The sequence below is a fragment of the Alosa sapidissima genome, chromosome 2 (assembly GCF_018492685.1).
Source record: "Alosa sapidissima isolate fAloSap1 chromosome 2, fAloSap1.pri, whole genome shotgun sequence".
NCBI lineage: Eukaryota > Metazoa > Chordata > Actinopteri > Clupeiformes > Clupeidae > Alosa > Alosa sapidissima.
In genome coordinates this window covers 41,617,671-41,642,640 of record NC_055958.1, presented here as the reverse complement: position 1 = coordinate 41,642,640, position 24,970 = coordinate 41,617,671, and the positions used below count along the sequence as shown (strand labels likewise).

Sequence of the window (24,970 nt, the reverse complement as noted above, 5' to 3'; positions counted from 1 at the left end):
TCTTTTTTTGTTAATTTAAGCCTAATTGCAATTTTATTCTTAGAAATAAAGTAAAAGGCTACTCATAAAATAACAACTTGCCATACACGCCTTCATGAACAATAACAAATTATTGTAGATAACAGCAAGTTTTCTAACATGCAATTTATTGTGAGACGTGTTTCATTCAGAGTGGATTATATTGCTAAATGTTGGGGCTGATGGGCACTGAAATCTGGGCGGTATTTGATTAACTTTCATGTAGTTGAAAGAGTATCAGGATTTCCACCCGCTGTTTGTTTATTGCAAGACAAGGCAGCTGCTTTCATTCATTCTGACTGTTCTGTATAAAGCCTGTGGCCTGTGGACAGAATTTTGTAAAAGTTGAATGGTCAGTGAGGATAGGAGCAGGCTTCACTCAATTTGTCTACTTTTTAAACTTTATCAGTGCTGGCCTGGATAGTTATACATAAAGGAAAGTAGGAGAGAGGCCGCACTATGCATATACTCTTTTATTTGCACATACGCGTTTTGGCGTGTGCTTTCTTCAGTGTGCACACTTTATGTAAAGGTTGACTGGACAATGGCTTCTGTTGCACAGTGGAACCTTTACTGGATAATTAGCAGTACTAAATTAGATAATATGACCCATACCCTTCTCTTATCTGTGCATGCAGTTACTCGGTCTGATGCACCCTTCCATTAGCCTAGCTTAGCATAGATAGCCTATAGCCCCCAAACAATTAAAAAAAAAAATGTTTGTGCATTGTGCAAAAATGTTGTTCTGCTTGTCCATGCAATGGTTATAATTACTTGATATGTTCGATTTCCAGAGCGAGATGAGACACTGGTCACCTGACCAAGGCATCAGAGCCATGTTAAAACGTGTTCGCGATGTCAGAGGAGTGCGGCCTTGCTACAGGTTAGTGATGTAAATGTCACCAAGCACTTTGTCATGTTACCTTCGAGTGTCACTTATAAGTACCTGTCAATGAATGTAGGACTGATGTTGCTGAAATTATGCGTGAAGTGGATGCAAGTGGTCTGCAGAGAAGGAGTCCAGGCAAAAAAAAAATACAAAGGAGGAACTACCACAGCTCTGGACCAAATGACACCTGGCACATAGATGGTAAACATTTGATCATCTTAATGAAAGGGATTAAGTTTTACAATGCGACAATAGTATGCGTTATAGATATCCCTATATTTTGTCCTACAGGTAATGATAAGCTGAAGTTCTTTGGGATCTGGGTACATTTATGCATTGATGGGTAGGTAAATTGTACAAAAGCATCGCTTGTGCTGTGTCATAAGGTACATTACGTTAATAACTTTTTCACATCTGAAGTGATATTGTAAGAGTATGGTGAAGCTAGCTGGTTACCATGGGCAACATTCTGTCTAAGCTGGCTTTCTTTATGTGCATGGATGTGTGCATATCTTTTTTTCCTCTCTCAGGTTTTCTCGAAGGGTTCTGTGGCTGAAGGTTGGCACTTCGAACCGCAAGCAAAAATTTGTGGCAAGATACTTCTTTGATGTTGTTGTGGAACTAGGAGGTATGCATTGTCAATTGGAGGTATTGAGTCTGTGGCAAAGCTTGTCAGGTCACATACACAAAAAATGTTCTTTTTATATGCTAAGGATGTCCCCGATTGATCCGGAGTGACAGGGGAAAGGAGAACCTTGTTGTTGGTGAAATGCAGACGGCATTTCACGTTCGACAACTTGGGGACCAGGCATGGCAGTGCTTCAGGATGGGCACATCAGTTCACAACCAGGCAAGTTTTTAAATGAAGAGGTGAAGCAGCACAGTGGTAAACATGCCACTGTCCCAACCCTTTTTTAAAACATGTTGCCAGCATCAAAATTGAAAAAGTACATATATACCAAATGTCTTTTTCAAGATTTATATTTTGTCTTATGTCCCTTTTCCAACTAAATATGGCATTCAACATTTGTAGATTATCACATTCAGTTGTTATTAGTATTTTACACAACTCCCCAGGTTTTTCTTTTTTGGTGGATGTAGATGAAATGGATAAAAGGAAGTTTATTGTCACATGCATATAGTTACTGGAAGTAAGAAATGCAGTGAAATTATGTCTGGTGAAATATTTTGAAATGTATTTCATTATTGTTTTGTTGAAAAAATGTATTTCATTATTGTTCTGTTAAGAGAGCCGAATGCTTCAACAGCATGTTAAAGCGGACGTGGATCAAGAAATGGCTGACAAGATTTGAGGTACTACTAGCCTAGGACAACCATCAATGGCTGCGCTGATGACTGACCTTAAATATACCTATATTTTCTTAACTGCATTTAAAACCAGTAACCAAAGAATGATTTCATTGCTGCAGTTGAGAGGTTAAAGCCATTTTGAAGTGATCTTAACTATGTCTACGGCCATAAATGTATAATTTAGCAAAAGGAGTGCATTGCTGATGGCAATTTTTTTGGACCACAATGGTTTTTGATTGCCTATTGTGGGGAAATCCCCTACCTACAGCACAAGAAATCTAACACCTCTATATCTGAAATTGGTGTTTTATGTGTTTGCACATGGTTAACATGGTTTATGTGTTTGCTTTGGTTAACATAATTGCTGAAATGTTAGTTTTCCACTCTGAAGTTACCCTCTGATCATGTTCATTTATAATTTCTTAGCTGCTACCATAAACTCATTAAATGACAAAATAGAGTAACCTTATGTCCTTTTCTTATCACATGCTTAGGGCATGATGGAGTCTGGCATCCTCGAACTGGACAACCCTGTACACATGTAGGTCAAAGTTTCTTTCAAGTGAAAATGGCATATATTTTTGAAGGTTGCATAAACATGCTCTAATTCATCGGACACTCTTTACATATTCTATTTCTTTTTCAATAGAAATTGCCTGCAGTATACACATCTTGAGATGCTTCAGGAGGACTTGAACATTGAGCGGACAGTTTGGAACAGTCACGACATTAGAAAACAACGGCATGCTCCAGGTCCATTCGGGAAGCCAGATGTCATGTACAACTCCCCACCTCCTGGTATTAGAAAATTTGGTTGATTTATTTAATACATTTCTATGAATGCATACTCGCCATTAATGCTCAATTATGTTTCCTCCTTCTGAAGAAAATGTCCTGAAAGACCACCATTTGTCTTTTTCTCCCTTATATACAGGCTTTGCTGATATGCTGTGCCCAGTTGATGATGACCTTCTTGACTTTTCACAACAAATTGTCAGTGAAGAAAATGAACACTTGCGTGTTGCAAACGAGGAATTTCAAGACCTGTGTGGGGCCATTTTAGCCAACAGCAGGTTTCCACACACCCTAAATGGTTGCTTTGCTGCCTACCTTAAGTTATTTGAAGAAATAACCAATTGTATGAATAGAAATATGCTGCAAACACCCTCTACATTTGCAGAGGCAAACGAATTATATAAAATTATGCTAAGGGAAAGAGAGTGAAAAAAGGAGGGGGTGGGGGGCTGGGTAGTAATCATGACATGCTCTTTATTTTAATGTGGATACTTTTGCAGCTGAACACACACTGGACATCAATGTAGAACAAATTGGAAGCTTTCAATTATTTAAACTATGACTTCACTAGAACTATCAGAACACAAAAACACTTCCTCACACTGTCAGCATTTCTCTACCACTTATACCCATATCGGCTCTCTAAATCCAGGCCAAGCCCTGACTTGAGAAATTCTACTACTCCTGAGGCGTTGGGTCGGGATTGCGGCTCATAGTTGAGCAATGTACCCAAAAAGTGGTACTTCTCGTTGAGACTTTGGAGAGCGTGTGGAGGGGTCTTCGATGCCATGAGAGCAGCCAGCTCTCGTTGTTTTCTGATGAGCCATGGGGATGACCTTGTGAACAATTCCAGATAGGTGGCCCCCAGGGACCACATGTCAGTGTACCAGGAGGCATCCTGAAAGTGCAGGATGCACTCAGGTGCCATGTACAGGAATGTCCCGCCCATGGGCCCTACAGCCTGTCCTTGTGCACGGCTACCTTGGCGAAGCTGGACAGTGTCTCTAATATTGGCCAAACCCCAGTCTGTTAGGACTGCCCTCTTCGACTGTAATTGAATCTGAAAGATACAGAAAACATTATGAATGTTGTATGAAAGTACTGTATTTACCAGGGAAGATATATTTACACGTATAAAAAGCAAAGCAACCAAATGATTGATATTGTTGGCTCAGTTTGTCATCTGTAAAGCTACATATTCATTGTGATCTACAAGTTCTGCATTTTGACACTAAAGTCTGCTGGTACACTGTCACTTTATGCACATTTCCAAGACGTTACTCATCTCTAAAATGTTTTCACTTCAGAGATTGTTCAAAAGAAGCGCTTCCATTGTCATGCCCAGTATTTCTGAAGGAAAAATAACTTACCATAACATTGGCTGGCTTAAGGTCCTGATGAATAACCTGCTGTGCATGGATATACTCTGTCGCCATTGCTAGATCGAGAGCGATGAATTCGTCATCGTGTCCTTCCAGCTTAGAAGACAATTATAATTAACAAAGATAATTAGTCATAAGACTTTGCTTATTTCCCTAACAAATTATGTGCAGTGACACATTAAAGAATATCAGCAGGCAACTGAAAGAACAGTAGCAAAAATACCTTTACAATGCAGCTGTCAGAGTTAATGACGACATCAAGAGGAGCTCCATGGATATACTCTGTAGCCAACAAAAAGCAGGTGTCACTGCGAGCTGCCGCCAGAAGTCTCACAATGTTGGGATGTGACAGTCTCCTGTGAATAATGAAAAGAACCCAATCTTATTCTTTCAGAACTAAAGAAAAGTAATCTCAGGTTGCCTACCCCATTCTGTCTTAAAAGTTAAAAATAAATAAATGGTTTCTTGCACACATTTGTAACAGTATTAGAAATTACTTAGCATTATAAATCACTTTAAGTTATCAAATGTAACACATTACAAAGCTACACAGAGCACAGAAAAAATCATTTAAATAAAATATTCTTACAGAGACACATTTATTTCATGGTGGATGTCCTGCTCTTCTGCTTTGGCACTTCCTAACACTATTCTTTTTACAGCCGCAGGTGTACCCTGGTACGAGCCTCCGTACACCTGACCAAACGTTCCTTCTCCAAGGAGAAGCCTTTCATCGTATTTGATTAAGGAGCTGTCCACATATGGGACACGTGGAAGATACACTAAGGGATACAAACACACATCAAGCGCAATGTTTCCTACATTGTAATTGGATTTGTTATTGGAGCCCATTCCAAACAATGTTCAGCATCATTCACATATTGGTAGTAAGCAATACAACATGGCATAGAAATGCTATTCAACCTCAGAAAATATTAACCAACAGTGACACAAATAGACTCACAGCATTTCTTTATTTGTCACAAGTTTAAATATGTGTAGCTTCTGGTGAAACAAGTCCCAGACTAGTCAAGCTTTTAAAGGGGACCTTAAGCTGAGACCTCAACATTGAGTGTGGTCAGTAAGAAAATATATGGTACATATGGAGGATTGATGTAATGGTGGACTGACAGCTGAAGCTAACCTATAGGGCAAACTTAAACTGAAATAGAGTGAACTCGCTACCCTTGGTTAGTTTTATCTGCTGATCCACTGTGATGTTGTACAAAATTGTCCTGTTCTTTGTTCTACATACAGCACTTCAGACATCAAACAGGCCTACTGATTGAAATGTATGTTTTGAGGAGCAGTGGTCCCTTCCCTTAATACATGAGATGTTAATTTTTCCTTAAATAATTTGTGGAAAAAGACACTATCTGGATAGAAAACAAAATACTTACAAGAGGGCAGGATGGGATCGTGTGAAGCCTTCACACTCTCATTTCCCTCCACTGCACTCTCTGATGTCCAATTCTCACCTACCGCTGCCTCTGCAGTTGACTCACTGTTGACCCTGAGATTTGAAATGTGTTGAGCTACAGCTGTCCCTGCACTACTGCCTCTAGCTGACTCGGCACTGGAATCCTACAAACACAAACAGTGAAAGTATCCTCTTTTCCACTTGGCACACTTCTAACAATCACACTAATGATGTCTGAGGATTTGTGGGTGCAAGATCAGACCAGATCATGCCATTACCTCATCAAACATACTTTGATCCATATCCCCTTCATCCTCCTCATCTACAAAACACAACAGCAGAAACAAAAAATGACAGTCACAGTGAAATTCCATTGGAACATACAGTACAATATACAGATTACTTCATAACTAGAACATGTAACCACACATATAGACACTTAAATGTTTCTACTATGGCAATTAGTTTTGGCTGACATGAACATACCTGGTGCTGTAGTTTCATCATCTACGCAGATAACTTCTGCAAAAATAACAGATGTTTTGTACTAAATAACTTCTACACTTATGATATTATTGGTATTGATAATTAGCATTACCCAAATTATCCAATTCTCTTCGTCCAACATAAAGAGTCCTTTTCCAAGGAGTGGTCATATCAGAAACAGTTTTGAACTCTGCAGAGAATTCCACCTTGGTCCACCTACTACCGTCTCCATGGCAAAGGGTGAATTCACTTTGATCGTGCTTGTCAGGCCAGAACATTTCTTGTCCTATTTTTAGCAGGTCGTCATAGGTCTCATCTCCCTGCAGGACAACACGGGGAGGGATCTCTTCCAAAATAATTTTTTGATATTTCCCTGACCTCTTTGTAGTCCGTGGCCTCCACTCCATGGGAGCCATTTTAACCTAAGTTTAAAGAAAAGAAATACAATCTATCTAACTACCGTATTTTCCGGACTATAAGCCGCACCAGAGTATAAGCTGCATCAGTCAAAAATGTGTCATGAAGAGGAAAAAACCATATATATAAATATATATGTTGCACCTGAGTTGCAGGACCATCCAAACTATGAAAAAGTGTGACATATAGTCCGGAAAATACAGTAAAATCTTTTCACTGAGGCATCTTTTGTTTCTTAATGCAATATTGTGTTTATTTAGGGTCAGACTTTTCTAACCTTTAGAAGTGACGACTTTGATGGTTTAACTGCCAGTGGATATTGCTTCTTCTTCACAACTTGCGGCTGTACAAGATGTTTTGCTTTGGCAAAAGCCTCAGCTGCAGCTGAAATGAACACAGATATTTATTTGAGCAACTGTGCCAAATCCAAGCAACCCAACATCTCATTCATATTATTGTGAATACACATAATATGGAGCTTGCTTACTCAAATAATCATTGCTAGAACTGGAACTCCCTTCACTCTGCCCTACAATAGAAATGGCGGTGGTATGACAAGGCACAAATAAGTACTCAGTGAAATCAAAGAATTACTCACATTGAATTCATATGCAATCTTCAAATGTTGGCTATTATATACATAACATTATACTACGAATATCTGATGTTAATACTGAAAATATGCAGCAATACTATCCTACCGGTTTCCTTTGCCACCAGAAGCTTTTTTACTCGTGTGTCAAACCCTTTTTGAGTCAGCTCTCCTAGAAAATAATTTTCAAAATATTTGCAAAATATTAATCATTTCTCTGTCTTTCTGGGGCGATGGGTAAAAGTGACTCCGAACCAGCACCAGACCTGCGTTGGTGGAATTGGGTTAACTGACTCCGAACCAGCACTAGAGCTGTGTCGGTGGAATAGGGGTATGATATAGGCAATTATTACCCTGGCTTATATTTGGGGACCGGCCTTTATTTGTCTGAATCGACAATGTCCCCGGCTATAGAATCCCGGCCATAATTTGAGGATTTACGGAAACTGAAAATATGACCCCCTAAAACTTACCATTTTCAAGTTGTTGTTTTAAGTTGTCGTACTCTCTAACTCTGTCCATTGTCTGAGGGTTATAGAAAAAAAAAGGTGAATTAAAGAAAACCCTAAATTAATGTACATTTGTTATCCATTGCTCAAGCTAACGTTAGCAGTTGTCATTGTCATTGCACAACAATAATAGACAGGCATACAGATAGACAAGTAATTGAAATGTAATCCCCAGAGGACAATAACTGCAGTGTTGTTGAATTAATTTTATATGAAATGTTATCTTAACTTATTTAGAGAAATGTGCCGTGTTGTTACTACCTGCTATTTCATGTAATGGTATTATTATAATGGTATTATATGGCATTACATGGCATATCATATTTGTCTTTATGGGGGTCTGGGAATAATGGGAACATTCCCAATGATGATGATTGCAGGTTTCTTACTGGTAGACAGTGTACAACTGGGAAACGGTTAGCAAAAGTAGGAAATAATCGTTCAGGTATCGTTCTGGACTTTTGTGGTGGAAACATGTTTAACCCACTTTTCCCTAGCTCATTGAACGTACCGTAGTCCTACGAAAAACAAATTATTTTGCTGTATGTAGTACATAGCATACTCCTGTATGTGCCTTACAGCAGCTGCTAATGTTAGCCTACTAGCCAAGTAAGGTTGGCTAAGATACATACATCGATTGCCTACAATGTGTAGCCTACACCATTGGATCACTTTCTACCTTTACTTATAATTTCTACATCTAACCAAGCGCCAAATATAACATGCCATTGACAGAATAAAGTATTAAACATAATATTAAACTCACCGTTCTGTAGCCGTCGTTGTTCTTTCCCCGCACTCTTACACTGGCTAGTAAGCATGAGGCTACGTTGTATGGCGGTCGCATTTTGATGACGTATCATTTCGCTATGATGCGTGATATTTTTCAGCTTCTGATAACTTTTCATTTGAGACGTTTTCGTCTGACTCCACTTTTTCGGACAGCTGTTTTCCTGAGACCCGACTCATTTTCATCTGATGTCTGATACCTGACTCTGATAACTTTTTATCCGAGACTTGTTCGTCTGACTCTGTTTTTTCTGACTGCGTTTTTTCTGAGACCTGACTCCACTTTTTCCGACAGCGTTTTTTCTGAGACCTGACTCCACTTTTTCCGACAGCGTTTTTTCTGAGACCTGAGTCCTTTGAGATGTTTTTCTTAGGCCGTTTGGTTTGAAGCAGTTTTATCTGAGGATGACAGAGGGTTTTCTGACGCTGAGGCAGTTTTGTCTGAAGATGACAGAGGTTTTTCTGAAGCTGAGGCAGTTTTGCCTGAAGATGACAGATGTTTTTCTGAGTCTGACACCTGAGTCTGGTTTTTCTGACGCTGAGGCAGTTTTGTCTGAAGATGACAGAGGTTTTTCTGACGCTGAGGCAGTTTTGTCTGAAGATGACAGATGTTTTTCTGAGTCTGACACCTGAGTCTGAGGATGTCCTAAAATGAACACCGTACTGCCAGATAAAACAAGGTTTGGGGGTAAAAATATGAACAATATTAATTTGAAAAACTACTCAAAATCTTAATCAGAACAAGGGTTGCACAACAAGGCATGATTTCATGTTGCCTCATAAATAGTTCTAAATGATATAGAATGTAGTCAGTGCCTGGAAAACCATGTCCGGAAGCAGTTTTCCTCATTTCAACATACCGTAAAAATATCTAAAAGTAATGCAAAATGTATCATAATGATTATAATGTATATATTTAAGTAAATAATTTCATCAGTATCAAAAGTTTTTCATATCTCGTGTATTTAATATCCATCTATTAAAGCAACACCAAAGAACTTTTCCTCTGTCACACGCACTATTTGTTTATCCAGCACCGGCTTTGCAAATAACAATGTCCACAGACAAGGTAGAATATGTTGCATGATTTTATGAAAGTACGATGTATTGCGACATTAGATGCAAGTCAAATTTGTAGTTTCATTTAACTCATTCCATAGAACTACAGATCCGCTACCCGATCTGGCAAACTTACATAGTGCGGTTATAGCCGATAGAGGGTCGCGAAGAGAATGCAGAAGTGCCGTTCACCCGAGTTGATAAACCACTGAAGCGATTTTGGAAACATTATTTTAAGGTACAAAAAAACTCTTTGATGTTGCTTTAACACCTGGCATGTCACAACCATAATGTGTCAACACTGAAATGAGCAACATACAACATTTGTGAAACATGTTCTGCTTAATTTAAAGAAGATGATGGAAGCCACAGGCAACAGATATGTGTGTGTGTGTGTGTGTGTGTGTGTGTGTGCGTGTGTGTGTGTGTGTGTGTGCTGTAGTGTGTGTGTGTGTGTGTGTGTGTGTGTGTGTGTGTCACCTCAGGTAAATGCAGTACTCTGTTCCAGGTGGGGTACCCGCAGCAGGGATCCAGTGGAGAGTGTGGTTGAAGTTCTGGGATTCCACCGTCAGGTTGGTGGGAGGCATAACAGCTGGAGAACACACACACACACACACACACACACACACACACTCACGTTTTAATCATAGTTTATTTTATTCTAGTTATTATAACGCACACACACAAACTCAATGACAAATGAGAGAAAAGAAGGTGGATCAGAAGATGTGAAGAAGTGAGAGAGGGAGGAGAGAGAGAGGGGGATGGACAGATGGAGAGAGAGGGGGAGAGAGAGATGGAGAGAGAGGGAGGAGAGAGAGTGGGATAGAGAGATGGAGGGAGAGGGGAGAGAGAGTGGGATAGAGAGATGGAGAGAGAGTGGGGGAGAGAGATGGAGGAAGGACAGAAGAAGACTAATATCATGATCCCGAGACAAGTAGGAGAGGGGAGGAGGAGAAAAGAAGAAAAGAGAGGAAGAGAGGGAAGAAGAGAGGAGAGCAGAGGAAGAGAGGGAAGAAGAGAGGAGAGCAGAGGAGGAGAAAAGAAGAGAGGAGAGCAGAGGAAGAGAGGGAAGAAGAGAGGAGAGCAGAGGAGGAGAAAAGAAGAGAGGAGAGCAGAGGAGAAGAAAAGAAGAGAGGAGAGCAGAGGAGGATAAAAGAAGAGAGGAGAGCAGAGGAGGAGACTGGCAACATGAGAGGAGAGTGGGGGAGAGGAGGATAAAAGAAGAGAGGAGAGCAGAGGAGAAGACTGGCAACATGAGAGGAGAGTGGGGGAGAGGAAGAGAGGGAAGAAGAGAGGAGAGCAGAGGAGAAGACTGGCAACATGAGAGGAGAGTGGGGGAGAGGAGCAGAAAAGAAGAGAGGAGAGCAGAGGAGGAGAGAGTTGAAGACTGACCACATGAGCAGGACACCATCCACACAGCCAGCAGCAGGAGCTTCATCATGTCACCTCTCTACAGCAGTCCAGCGCTCACCTCACATCTGTAACCTGACCCAGAGAGACAGAGGGAGAGAGAGAGAGACAGAGAGGAGAGATAGAGTGAGGGAGAGAGAGAGAGGGGTAGAGAGGAGAGATAGGAGAGAGAGACGTAGAAAGAGAGAGAGAGAGAGAGAGGAGAGAGGTGGGGGGGGGGGGCAGAACGTTATTAATGAGGGAACTGAGACTAGTCTATAAGCGCCACAGCCCACACACAAGAATTCGAGCGAAAACCGCCACTATTTGCCTTTTTCCACTTGTAGCCTATTGTTCATGAGCTCCAGCGGGGCCGAGTGAGTCAGAAACTCAAACCACACGAGACAAAGTCCACCCGGGGACGGCCCGCCTCGCTATCAGTCAACAACCCGCACCGAGTCAGACTGACGCAGAGCCTGGCCCAGCATTCACACCTACCAACCCACAACAATGAACAACATAGGCTACATAACAAGCCTACCAGAATGAACATAACATAAGTAGCCTACCAGAATAAACAACATAACCTATCCTACCAGAATAAACAACATAACCTATCCTACCAGAATAAACAACATAACCTGCTGTAGCCCACCAGAATAAACATCATAACCTATGTAGCCTACCAGAATAAACATCATAACCTATGTAGCCTACCAGAATAAACACCATAACCTATCCTACCAGAATGAACAACATAACCTACCGCATCGGGGGAGGACGACATGGGGTTCAAAGTCACAATATCTTATCGTCAAAGTCACTGTGTTTATGAGATGTGCCGTAAAATATCCCAGAGAGAGAACACACACGTCCCCGAGAACGTAGGCTAGCCTAAACGGGTTCTCCGGGAAGCACTAGGCTTCGCACGGAGTTTTACACTAGAGGGCGAATAACCTCCCTGCAGTCATTGAAACCTCAATTTCAAAACACGACTATCACCTGACAAGGTAATAGCTAGGATATGTAGCCCAATAACGGAGAACATTATAGATCATGCTGATGAACGCGCAGTTGCTCTGTTAACAATGTCCAGTGAACTTGTCTTCGCTTTACCTTCATTCTGTCCATTTGCGCTGGTCTTCTGTCAGCGGGCGGATCTGAACCGAAACAACCGCGCAGTGCCAAATGACAAAAACACATAGGCTGCATCGCCCAATTAACACAAAAAAAACACACACGCACTGGTCGTGGCGACTGATCAGCCGGTCTCAACACTCACTGGCGCTCACTGGGGCATCGGGGCAATTCGCTTTCTGAACGTCATTCCTGCATACGTTAGACCGGCACATCCGGGAACTTGACTCGTGACAAACGTTCCCGCCTCTTTCGGGGGGAAAACAAACAACCCCTCTCATTAACTCCAACGCAAATTAGGGTCAATAAACGTAATTCGTACAGAAATCGCAGGAATAAATAATAACAAAAAATACCACAAATCAATATGACCACTCAATACATAACCACTTTGCCGGTCGTTGACCGTGAAAGATACCTACAAAAGCTTAATTCAATTAATATAAAAACACGTCTCTTCAGTATCCCAAGTAGCCTACGAAGTGGTGCAACAACCCCACTCAGTGACCAGAAGTGTCATACGGTCTTCTCTTCTTATGGCTTGTAGCCATCATTTTCTTCTGTCAGGATTTTTTTTGAGGACATGGTAGGCAAAAGAAACTCAGGGAGGGGTTCTTAGCTGTGTGGTTTGTACATGTCTACCGGTTCACTCTGGCTTGTTCTGAGGGAATGTTTTCCCCTCAAAAGGGGCATGGCGCAAACAACCTGCTCTGTGTGACGCGGGTCCGGTTGTAAGTATATCACGTGACGTTGCATTTCCTTGAAAAGGGAGCACTCGTTCCAGAGTAGGCACAGCCTGTATGCTGGTGCTTTTCACCGAAGAGGAGGAAGTAGGCTACCGAAACAAGCCCGCAGTGTCTGTCAACCTGATTTCGGCAAAAACACAAATTCACACGAAAAACACACACACTTGGGTTGTGGCGACTGATCACATTCCCCACCAGATGTCCTCATAGAGTTCTGAACCTCAGAGCAGTATATCTGTTCGGCTCTGCTGAAGCTTCGAGTAGGCCTATACTAGCCTACTGAACCTTTTTTCCGATACAATTGGATTGGAAGCTTCACTTGGTCTGACTTCTCACGGAGGCAGTTCGTTTTCTTTACGTCATTCCTGCATATCATGTGACGTTGCATTTCCTTGAGAGGGAGCACTCGTTCCAAACTATCTTTTACTGGTTCCAAAGTGTAGCCTACAGCAGTGTTTTTCAACCTTTTTTGTGCCACGGCACACTTGACACTTAAAATGTCCCACGGCACACTAACATCCTTTGTGAAGAAAAAATAAACATACCATAGCCTAAAATTTCAAATAATACATATGGCCTTATTATGACTATGCAAGACTTGCTCAATAAAACAAGCCCTCTGTTTCATTTGTAGGTGACTATATCTAATTTAATTGTTGTTATGAACTGGATATGTGATGATTCTGTGAATACTGGATATGGGGCCCCCGTTGTACAATGCCTGCATACCACAAATAGTGCAATCATACAATCATGTGGTTATAAATTCTTTGATGCAACAGTTGCTTTTCTGGACCAGTGAGTGACATTTGGGTAATTTTCTTCGGCACACCTGGTGATCTCTCACGGCACACTAGTGTGCCCCGGCACAGTGGTTGAAAAACACTGATCTAGCCTAATCTTCACCCCCTAAGAACACTGGCCTACAGTGTAGTGGGTCAGAAGGTTTACGCCACAGGACGCTAGAGGGCGCACAACATACAATCAGCTGAAGAGTTCAACTGTCTGTAAAGGTAACATTCAATAGAGGTCCCAGACGGCCCGATTCAGTGGTTGAGTGTTTCTGCAACTAGGCTACAGTCACGTTTGATTAAACTAAATCAACCCCTTTACATTTTTATTTTAACCATCACAGTCTGTACAGGCTATAATATCAAATTAAATCAGTGTAACCTACGGCCTCTTGGGGCTTTGCTTAATTTTATGATTCAATTTTCAAATTGTATGTTGCATACATTCAAAGTTTTCACATAGGCTATAAAACACAATTTGCAGATCAGACTCTTTTTTGCAAAACTCTAAACACATTCCCATGCATTAAAACACATTTTGCATGGTGATGCACTTTTTAGGACACACTCAGACAGAGAATTCAGATCCAGGTTTTCAGATTTAATGATCACAACGTTAAACAAGGAAGTTGCAGGCCCAAGGCTTAGCAAACACACAGGAGACACAAAGTTAACAGAAATCCGGCAAAAGGTCCAAAGCACAGGCAATTAGCTTAAGTGTTCAAATAATAAGGTAGACCAAACAAATGATCCAACTTAAGTGGAGATTCTGGCAAAAACTGGCACAAACGTGGGAAGACGGGAGCAGAGAGTTCTGGTGTCATTCTCTGATGAGACCAGACATGTAGTGGGGAAGTGGGGAAAATAGGGCTAGAGTCCAGAGCAACACAGGTGAAGGGAATTCAACACTCAGGGGAAGCCATGAGCTGTGAGGGACTGATTGATGGGCGTGGCTGAGGGATTTGTTGAGTCCATAGCATGGAGGTATTATATATAACTGGAGAGAGTGACTAAGTCCCGCCCTCCATACAAAAGAATGGTGGAGGCTAGGCTAGTAAATCCGGCCAATTCATAGTCATCGCCATCTTGAACACTGGGGCTCGGATCCAGCGCCAGTCGGCTCTGACCACGCGCCAAGTTCCAACACTGGAAGTGACGCATGGATCAACGTCGATTTGTATTGGATATTCTGTAAGAAGAGAGTCGTCCTCCAGTTCAGAGGATGGCGATAATGCACATACCTTGCTTACCACGTAGCAAGAAGAAGAAAAAGTTGCTCGGGAACGCGCGTGGAGTCACCCTGGAGCTTGGAACTTCATTTCATTGGATAACAGCGGCTCTAACGAAGAGCAGTCTGCCTGCTGCTACAAATGCATTTGAACATGATGTGAAATATCCGTAGTCGAACTATAAATAAACTATTCGGTTTTTAGTGCCATGTGTAGCGCATTTTTACAGTCTATGATTAGTTTGTTTTTTATTTTATTGTTTGTCATCTCATAGCGGGTGCTCTAAACGTATTCTAGCGTTGGCCCATTACCAAATCAAGCCAATAATAGCCAGTAGCCACAATAATGACTGGAGCCAGAGAACGAAATTCATCTGGCGAGAGTCAGGTTACTCAATAGCCACCCTGTTTCGAAAATGGAAGATAACGCACAGAGCGGCCAGCCTGAGCGGACAATTATGTCCCCAACTCCTCTAAAATGTGGTGTCTGGAAATACTTTGGGTTGTACACCGCAGAATGTAAAGTAACCCTTAAAGAGGATGTAGTCTGCGGACTCTGCAAAAAACAGTTTACTTACGCTTCCACAACATCCAATTTTCGCGCTCACCTGTCGAGTTACCATCCAAATTAGGCAGCGGAGTCAGAGGCACAGACGGCCAGAGCATCGCCAGGCGTCCATGTATGATTGCACACTTTCCGTAAATCCTCAAATTATGTCCAGGGTTTGCTATAGGCTTAGGCTGGTATGTTTGGGGCAGGATTGTATGCGAGGGATTATTTCTTACATTGTGCGTTTTATTGTGAGACGTGTGTTTCGTTTGGAGCGGCATTCCAGGCTATCAAAAGCAGACGATTTTCGGTTTGGCTTGGGATTTAATTTACTTTAGGACTGTTTTATTATATATCTAAATGTTGAGACTGATAGGCACTTACATATAGGGGGTATTTGATGGCTCACTGTGAGGTTTTATGTAGTTGAAAAAGTGTCAGTATTTCCAGCTGTTTATTGCGAGACAAGGAAGCCGCTTTCACTCATTCATTGAATGTGCGCTGTGCTGTAATGGAAACCTTATTGTGTAGCCTAAGTTGAGTTATTTTTTAATTATGCATAATGAACTTAAATTCGTAGGCTGGAATGCCTCGCGGCAACAATTGTGTTTAAATGTAGTAGCATAGGCCTACTGCTTCAGCCTCTGGCTAGCTCAAAAGGGGGCTGCTATGATGGGTAAACTTGTTGGAGACCCATGGTGTAGGCTATAACAAGACAATTTAGGGCTTTATGCCGCTGTTGTGTAATTTATTGTCTTTAATCATATTTAGGCTATTTTTGTTCGGGACAAACAACAACGAAACAAGATCAATACAATTCCCTTTATTCGTCATCATGTATAACCATAATATGCATGTCTTCTCATAAGCTCAATTACGCACTGAATAACGTTTGGCTGTAGCCGCCGTATAGGTACCCACCCACCAACATGTACGCGCATGAGAGCTCGTGCCCAACACAGATTTTTGTGCATGGAGCTGGTTCCAAATGCTTCATGCAGCGCCATATTTGAAAATGGCGTATGCTAACATGCCAAAGCTAATCTGCACACTCTTGACCCCCTGGTTGAGTCAGAAGGTGAGTGACTGGGTGTGGCTTCTGGGGAACCTGGCATGGCTGTGAAAATATAATGGTAACCACAAAGAAAGCACACATGCCATACGTACAGTAGGCCTACAACACAACGACTCAAAATTGATCACACTTGTTTCAAATGATGGAACCCACCTATAGGCCAGACTGTAAACAGGTTGCTGAACAGTGTAGGTTTACTCTATTGCAAACAATGCAAACGTCTCATATGAGCAATCCTGACCTGTTTCTCATTTTTTGATGTAATGTCTAATGACTGACGTAGGTAGAAGTGGCGTCTGCGCCTATATTGTATAATCGTTTTATGTTTCACCTGGTGCATAGTGCGCCTATATTATGTTTCACCTGGTGCATAGTGCGCCTATATTGTCTAATAGTTTATGCTTCACCGGTACGTAGCTCCAAAATAAAGTTCTGTCAAGTAGGAAAAAGCAGAGACCACTCAGGGGCTGATATTCAAAATTGCCGAAAAAGCATTACAGGTGTCTAAAGACGGATAGTTTTCATTTTGACTGCTATGTGAATTATCTAATATTTAATATTTAATAAACTAATATTTGGTTTTGAGCACAGGTACAACTGTTTTGAGGGCAATTGTTCAGTTTAGCAATAGTCTTTTGTATGATGGAATGAATGATCAGGGGCGTCGGACTGGGGGTAAAACCACTACTGCGTATAGGGGCCCAAGGGGAGAGAGGACTGGGGGTAAAACCACTACTGCGTATAGGGGCCCAAGGGGGTCAAACCACTACTGCTTATAGGGGCCCAAGGGGGTAAAACCACTACTGCGTATAGGGGCCCAAGGGGGTCAAACCACTACTGCTTATAGGGGCCCAAGGGGGTCAAACCACTACTGCGTATAGGGGCCCAAGGGGAGAGAGGGCCCTTGAAAAGTCTGGAATATATTTTACTTTACCTGGGATGAGGAACATGAACATGGGGGGTCATCAGGACTGCCTATGCAGGGGCCCAGGATCTTGTGCTACACCCCTGCACACACACACACACACACACACACACACACACACACACACACTATGCAGGGGCCCAGGATCTTGTGCTACACCCCTGCACACACACACACACACACACACACTATGCAGGGGCCCAGGGTCTTGTGCTACGCCCCTGCACACACACACACACACACACACACACACTATGCAGGGGCCCAGGGTCTTGTGCTACGCCCCTGGACACACACACACACACACACACACACACACACTATGCAGGGGCCCAGGGTCTTGTGCTACGCCCCTGCACACACACACACACACACACACACACTATGCAGGGGCCCAGGGTCTTGTGCTACGCCCCTGTGAATGATATCTATATTCGGTTATTAAGTGATGATGCAATAATTGGCTAATAAATCTTTTTCCGGGTCCAACGGCTTTCAAAGCCGCTCAGTTTTCTCCGTAAACAGGCAAATAAACATTTTTTCCACTATTCAGAGCAGCCTTTAAGATAATTGTCATCCTACTACTCCCTTGTTGCCTCAACCTAATAAAACCCTATTTTTCACGGAAGCCAGCACGTAAACCTTGATTGTATCATCTGGCTGCACAGCTATAGTAATCGCTCTGATAAAGTTAACCGGTTTTGTTTTACTCTCAATGAAACGGAGGTGATGGTGACCAGGTTTATAAGTTGCAAAAACTGGCTAGCTGCGCTAGTAAACGTTTTATGACCAAAAAGCTGTTGGGCCAGTGACGTCGGACTTAACAACCGAATGTATATATATACATATTTATACTGCTCAATAAAATTAAGGGAACACTTACAGTTTTCCACAATTGTTAAAACACATTTTTTGAAACCTTCCACCCTTTTCTCCATTCTCAAATTACATTCACAGAATGTCTGACAGTTCTTGCAAAATAAAACACTCGCCTCAAAAATGTTACTTGTGCTCAGAGCCAAACAGTGTCAGAGTACCGATCCAGTGTATGATTGAAGTGTTCCCTTACATTTTTTGAGCAGTAATATATGTATATATATATAAATATATATATTACATTACATTACATTTGGCTGACGCTTTTTTAGCCAAAGCGACTAACAACATGGTAAACAGTTTAAGTTTTAGAGCAATTCTCAACAATTTTAGGACAATTTAAAAACATTAGAGTACAGTAAGAATAAGTGCATCAGTGAGTGCTGTTTTTACCAGTTACTTGTCAGTTTAAGACGGCTGGTGAGTGCTAGGATCCGTAAGACTTGTTGTAAGTGTTGCTATGAGAGGAGATGTTCTCTAAAGAGCTGGGTCTTCAGGAGTTTTTTGAAAATGGAGAAGGATGTCCCTGCCCTTGTAGGAACTGGCAGTGTGTTCCACCAACGAGGAACAACAGATGAGAAAAGTTTGGATTGGCTTGAGCGTACCGGTGGTAGAGCTAGACGTCGTTCGTCTGAGGAGCGCAGCGGTCTGGAGGTAGCGTATGTCTGTATGAGGGCATTCAAGTAGGTGGGAGCAGAACCGGAGACTACTTTGTAGACAAGCGTTAGAGCCTTGAATTTGATGCGGGCCGCCATAGGTAGCCAGTGTAGCTGGATGAGCAGCGGGGTAACATGTGCCCTTTTGGGTTGGTTGTAGACCAGGCGCGCCGCCGCGTTCTGGATCATCTGAAGTGGTTTCACTGCGCAGGCTGGGAGACCTGTCAGGAGGGCATTGCAGTAGTCGAGTCGTGAGATGACTATTGCCTGAACCAGAAGTTAGGTAGCATCTTGAGTCAAGTAAGTCCTGATTTTCCGTATGTTGTAGAGTGCGAAACGGCATGACCGGGCGACTGAGGCAACATGATCTGAGAAGTTTAGTTGGTTGTCGAGAACAACTCCTAGATTTCTTGCAGTCCTGGTAGGTGAAACAGACAGGGAGTCAAATTTGATGTTGATGTCGTGGTGTATGGTAGGTTTAGCTGGGAGGACCAGCAGTTCAGTCAGCTGGAGGTGGTGTGCCTTCATCCATGTAGCTATGTCTGAGAGGCAATCCGAGATCCGTGCTGAAACCAAGGGGTCATCAGGTGGAAAGGACAGATAGAGCTGTGTGTCGTCTGCATAGCAGTGGTATGAGAAGCCATGCGAACAGATAATCTGTCCCAAGGAGGTGGTGTAGTAGCAAAGAGAAGGGGGCCCAGCACTGAGCCCTGGGGGACCCCTGTGGTGAGATGGTGAGGTGCAGATAGCTGACCAAGCCATGATACGTTAAACGAGCGTCCTGTGAGGTAGGATTCAAACCAGGAGAGAGCAGAACCGGAGATTCCCATGTTAGCGAGTATAGAGAGAAGGATGCGGTGATTAACCGTGTCAAAGGCAGCCGATAAGTCAAGCAGAATGAGTACTGATGACCGAGTGGTCGCCCTGGCTTCTTTTAAGGCTTCTGTTACAGACAGCAGAGCCGTTTCGGTAGAGTGGCCGCTTTTGAACCCAGACTGATTTGGATCCAGAAGGTTGTTCTGTGAAAGGAAGTCAGAGACCTGTTTGGAGACTGCTCGTTCAATGCCTTTGGATAGGAAAGGCAGGAGTGAGACAGGGCGGTAGTTCTCGACTTGAGCAGGGTTGAGAGAAGCTTTCTTAAGTAACGGTGTTACCCGGGACATTTTGAACGCTGTTGGAAATGTGCCGGAGGTTAGCGAGGCATTGATCACATGTGTGATAGCTGGAGCGATGGTCGGGCTGATGGACTGAAGTAGGCTCGTAGGTATAGGGTCCAGCGAGCATGTGGTAGGACGGCTGCATGTCAGGAGTCTAGATACTTCACTCTCGGAGAGAGGCGTGAATGCTGAAAAAGATGTTCCAGCAGTCCCTAGAGGTTGTAGGAGTGCGGTATCTGAGTCAGATGCGTTGAGTGAGCATGTAGAGAATTGACTGCTGATTGCCGCCACTTTGTTTGTAAAAAATGAGGCGAGGGTATCTGCAGTAAGGCTGGATGGAGGAGGAGGCAGCTGAGGGTTGAGTAGTGATTTGAAGGTTGAGAAAAGTTTTCGATTGTCTGTAGCGCTGTTGATTTTGTCATTGTAGAAAGCCGTCTTAGCAGCAGTGATGCTGGCTGAGAAGGAGGTCAGGAGTGTCTGGTAGTTTTTGAGGTCATCAGTTAGTTTGGATTTGTGCCATTTCCTCTCCGCGGCTCTGAGTTTGGTGCGCTGCGATCGGAGGGTATCATTTAGCCATGGATGAGAGTGTTTGGATCGAGCTGGCCTTGTGGTAAGAGGGCACAGCTCGTCTAGACACAAGGTCAGTGTGGAGCAGAGCGAGTCTGTGGCCTCATTAACCTCCAGAGAGGAGAAGGTGTTGAGTGGAGGTAGACCGGAGGCAACCACAGAGGAGAAGTGCGTTGGAGACAGGTTCCGGATGTTGCGGCGGAACGTGACCATCGGCTGAGGAGCCGGAGGCTGTTCTGTCAGGCTGACGTTGAACAGGAATATATATATTCCTGTTTCTTTTAGCTTTTTATGATGCAACATGTAAGGATGTTTCCATTTAACTGATGGTTGTCGGCTCTGTCTGGTGTCTGGTGTCGTTGTCTGACTGTCTGGTGACATTCTGGACACTAGGGGGCGCCATTGCTCTGGTGACATGCTGGACACTCCTAGGGGGCGCCATTGCTCTGTGGTTTTGTGATGACTCTTTTCTGCTTTTGGGGAAAGCCCTTCAGTGTTTCCGTGGTGACGAGCTTTGTGTTTGGGTGTTCATCTGATAATTGCTCTGTGGTTTGTTCTGCAGATATTTGCTCTGATGACAGCATATACAAAACTCTCCACCCACAAAAAGAACAGTTCTTGTAAAAAACTGTGAGAGAACATTTTAGACTATCCATTAATTGCGTGTGTTGAACATTTGCATTTTTAATTATGATGTACACTACCGTTCAAAGGTTTGAAGTAATTTGGAAATGTCCTTCATCATTACAGTTTTTCTCGATTGTTTACACACATTTTCTGAAAGCATGCCTCATACTCCCAGAACTCTACACACAAATCAAAAACACACACACACACACACACAATGGGCAAAACCCCTCAATTATCCTGCAAAATGAAACTTTACATTCAAAACAATGTTATTTCTTTTCAAAATGGTATTTTGTTTTCAAATGACACACACAAGCCATCATATGAATAGACATTTATAAGAACCAGTTGAACACTGACGTGCTCAATGTAAAACACTATGATGAATGGAAAACACTTCTTCTCCATTCATCATAATGACTTAGGCCTTATTTTGTTCAGTGTTATACTTACTACAGACAGTACACACATAAGTGTGTTGTAGAATATTTCAGAATATTGTTTTTATACTCGGAAAACACAAATACACGGTAACAAATATATTTTATTTTCCCCCACAAAAACAATGTACACAGTGTACATCCCAAACAACACAAAGTTGCACACACAGTGGTCTACACACAAAACAACAGAAGAATTTACTGTATACGGTTAGAATAAAAAAAAAATGCTGCATCCTCTCTTCTGTTTCGGTCTGGCCACAGCACCTCATCCACATCACAAGCATTATGCTACAGCTCTGATTGCTAATTGTAAAACTGTGTGACAGGTGTTTGCCCATGTGATGAGTCAGTGTGCATAGTAGGACAATTAACTTTAGAATTTGAATGGCAGTGTGTTCCTTGTAAAAACAAGAGATCTTCTTCATGAAAATTGTGCCAAATGCAGAGAATTGTGTGTGTAGTTGTGAAAAAAGTGTGCTTTAGAACTGTAATGAGTGTAAAGCAGGAATTGTGCTTGTAGTTTAGCAGAATTGGTTCAGGGGGTTGGTGCATGAGTTACAGTACATGTTGTGGTCATTGTGTCTCAAGTACCAGTAATTGTGTGTTAACAATTGAGAAAAACTGTAATATCAGCATATCAGCAACCATTCATCCAATGTTCCAAAGGCACATTCTGTTCACTAATCTGATATCATTTGAAAACTGAGAAAGCATTGGGGAACCCTTTTGCAATTATGTAAGCACGTGATGTCATCTGAAAACAGAGACCTGCTGCTGGAACTCTGTCGCTGGTAACATGTCCCTGGTCGTGATTTTCATCTCCGATTGTGATTAAAGATGGCACAATCTTTTCACTCCTGCTTGTGTTGTCTGGTGGTTAAGATTTTTACCACAAAACTCCTTTATATAAAAAACACATTTACAGAACATATTTACAAAAAACACTTTTACAGATTATAATCTTTATGAATCCTACTCAAGATCAGGGGTGGCCTACAGCTGACATCATCCTAACAGGCAGATAACATTGATGATCCTACAGTTGACATCGTCTTATCAAGGGTGATCAGCTGACATTATCTTAACTGGGGTGATCAGCTGACTTCATCTTAACAGCTGATCCCCAATGGCAGCTGATCCAGAGCAGTATTTAGCAAGCTGATCCCCAATGGCAGCTGATCCAGAGCAGTATTTAGCAAGCTGATCCCCAATGACAGCTGATCCAGAGTAGAATTTAGCAAGCTGATCCCCAATACCAGCTGATCCAGAGCAGTATTTAGCAAGCTGATCCCCAATGACAGTTTATCCAGAGCAGTATTTAGCAAGCTGATCCCCAATGACAGCTGATCCAGAGTAGAATTTAGCAAGCTGATCCCCAATACCAGCTGATACAGAGCAGTATTTAGCAAGCTGATCCCCAGTGACAGCTGATCCAGAGCAGTATTTAGCAAGCTGATCCCCAATGACAGCTGATCCAGAGTAGAATTTAGCAAGCTGATCCCCAATACCAGCTGATACAGAGCAGTATTTAGCAAGCTGATCCCCAGTGACAGCTGATCCAGAGCAGTATTTAGCAAGCTGATCCCCAATGACAGCACTATCTTCTACACAGTGAGGATTGGGACTACACATGACTTCTCAACTCTCCACATCATACGTATACACATCAGCGTTCTTCTTATATACACATAACACACTTGAGTCTCCATCTACACACCACAACTCAAAGTCCTCAGAGACAACATCAGCCAGCTCCAGTGTGCTGTGGACCTGGCACTGCCTGGAAACCCACGTCTAGTGTGCTGTGGACCTGGCACTGCCTGGAAACACAGCTGCCATTGGACCTCCAGGGTTAGATATTCGCTGTGCTTTTGGCTACGGTAGCATTGTGGCTGTGCTTTTGGCTACGGTAGCATTGTGGCTGTGCTTTAGGCAACAGTAGTATTGACACTTGGCATCAGACCTCTCAAGTTTCACGCATTGAGCGTGAGACACACGCATTTCAATGACTTCACACGCTCACACGACACACATGGCATTTCTCACTCCAAAAAATGATTAACTTGCCCGCACAGAAATGTCTAAGGGCTATATTTTACAAACGTGTCACACAACGTTGCTGTCTGTGCGCTCATTCAGTTCAGAGAGCTGCTGTTCAGTTACTAACCTATCGGCCAATCAGAAAATAGGATTTCTCAACCAATCAGGAAATAGTTTTGTTTTGATGTGGGTCCGCAACGTGGAGACTGATGGTCCGCGGAGTCGTGGAGTGAAATTAGCCCCGGTGCTTCGTCTGATAATTTGCTGCGCAGTTGATCAAGATACCGCGGACCGACAAAAAAAAGAAAACAAACGTTTCTGCTATCGATGTCATTAAACATGGAGCCATACAATAAAGTGGTGGTAGGCTATGAGCGTTCATTCAATGCAGGCGTCTGCGTGAGAGAAACTGAAACTAATCGATAACGTTGGTATCAAAGCTCCGCTTCAACCTGTTGAACGCTATTTAATTGTTTAACGACACTTAATAGAACAATGTTGATTTTTGGAACTTCCATAGAAACAGAGCAGAGACTGTATAACACTGTATAGCACTGAGTATTGTATAGTCAAATTTGAATATAACGTGGCCAAAAGCTAGCCTTTCTATCTGTTAAAGATCAACAGATCAGTGATTTACGCATACCTGCTCGCCAAAAAAGCTGTTATTGTGTTTCCTGAATCCTTACATTCAGGCATTCCAATTAAACTTCATTAACCCTTTCGTGCCCGTGCCAAACATTCCATTTTTGGTGCTGGATGACCTCCTCACACAAAAAAACTTTATTTCTTGAGTATAATACATACCATCAATGGGATATACATACCATTGTAATCAGAAGGATCAGTTCTATGAAATGATGTAAAATACATATGGTAATGTTGATATAGTAATGAACAGTATTTGAAAATCCTCTCCAAATGTATATCCGGAATTTGTCAAAATTTAATTTCATTCACATACAAATTAATTTTCATCATATTTCTCTACAAGATAGAGAAAAATATAGAGTGTATGAAATGTTCAGCAAGTTGTGGGCTATTTAACAAAAAAGACTGTATTGGAATATCATTAACCTTTCAAAAGTTA

General features: G+C 42.4%; 2 protein-coding genes and 1 long non-coding RNA gene across 4 annotated transcripts; 1 reads left to right on the top strand and 2 right to left on the bottom strand.

The window, feature by feature from the left end:
• The first annotated feature begins 817 nt into the window (after positions 1-817).
• On the top strand, positions 818-3,442 carry LOC121697653. Its single transcript, XM_042079278.1, has 9 exons — positions 818-901; positions 1,010-1,108; positions 1,199-1,250; positions 1,438-1,535; positions 1,621-1,757; positions 2,156-2,221; positions 2,713-2,759; positions 2,868-3,016; positions 3,153-3,442. The coding sequence occupies exons 1-9, from the start codon at positions 874-876 to the stop codon at positions 3,440-3,442; spliced, it is 966 nt and encodes a 321-aa protein (XP_041935212.1). The 5' UTR covers positions 818-873.
• A 37-nt stretch (positions 3,443-3,479) lies between these two features.
• On the bottom strand, positions 3,480-9,100 carry LOC121704049 (mitogen-activated protein kinase kinase kinase 3-like). Of its 2 annotated transcripts, none has more exons than XM_042084611.1 (13): positions 8,586-9,100; positions 7,784-7,835; positions 7,420-7,482; positions 7,206-7,247; positions 6,996-7,102; positions 6,414-6,723; positions 6,302-6,337; positions 6,094-6,137; positions 5,796-5,979; positions 4,985-5,177; positions 4,619-4,751; positions 4,384-4,491; positions 3,480-4,073 (listed from the first exon to the last, which is right to left on the bottom strand). In XM_042084611.1, exons 1-13 carry the CDS (start codon positions 8,664-8,666, stop codon positions 3,630-3,632), a joined length of 1,797 nt encoding a protein of 598 aa, XP_041940545.1. In that variant the 5' UTR covers positions 8,667-9,100; the 3' UTR covers positions 3,480-3,629. The 2 variants fall into 2 exon arrangements, with proteins under 2 accessions (XP_041940545.1, XP_041940546.1); XM_042084612.1 differs by having other exon boundaries at positions 6,414-6,621.
• A 652-nt stretch (positions 9,101-9,752) lies between these two features.
• LOC121698397 lies at positions 9,753-12,470 on the bottom strand. The gene is made up of 3 exons (XR_006026759.1): positions 12,176-12,470; positions 11,063-11,155; positions 9,753-10,259 (listed from the first exon to the last, which is right to left on the bottom strand). It is a non-coding gene; the product is annotated as an uncharacterized LOC121698397 (long non-coding RNA).
• Positions 12,471-24,970: the final 12,500 nt, after the last annotated feature.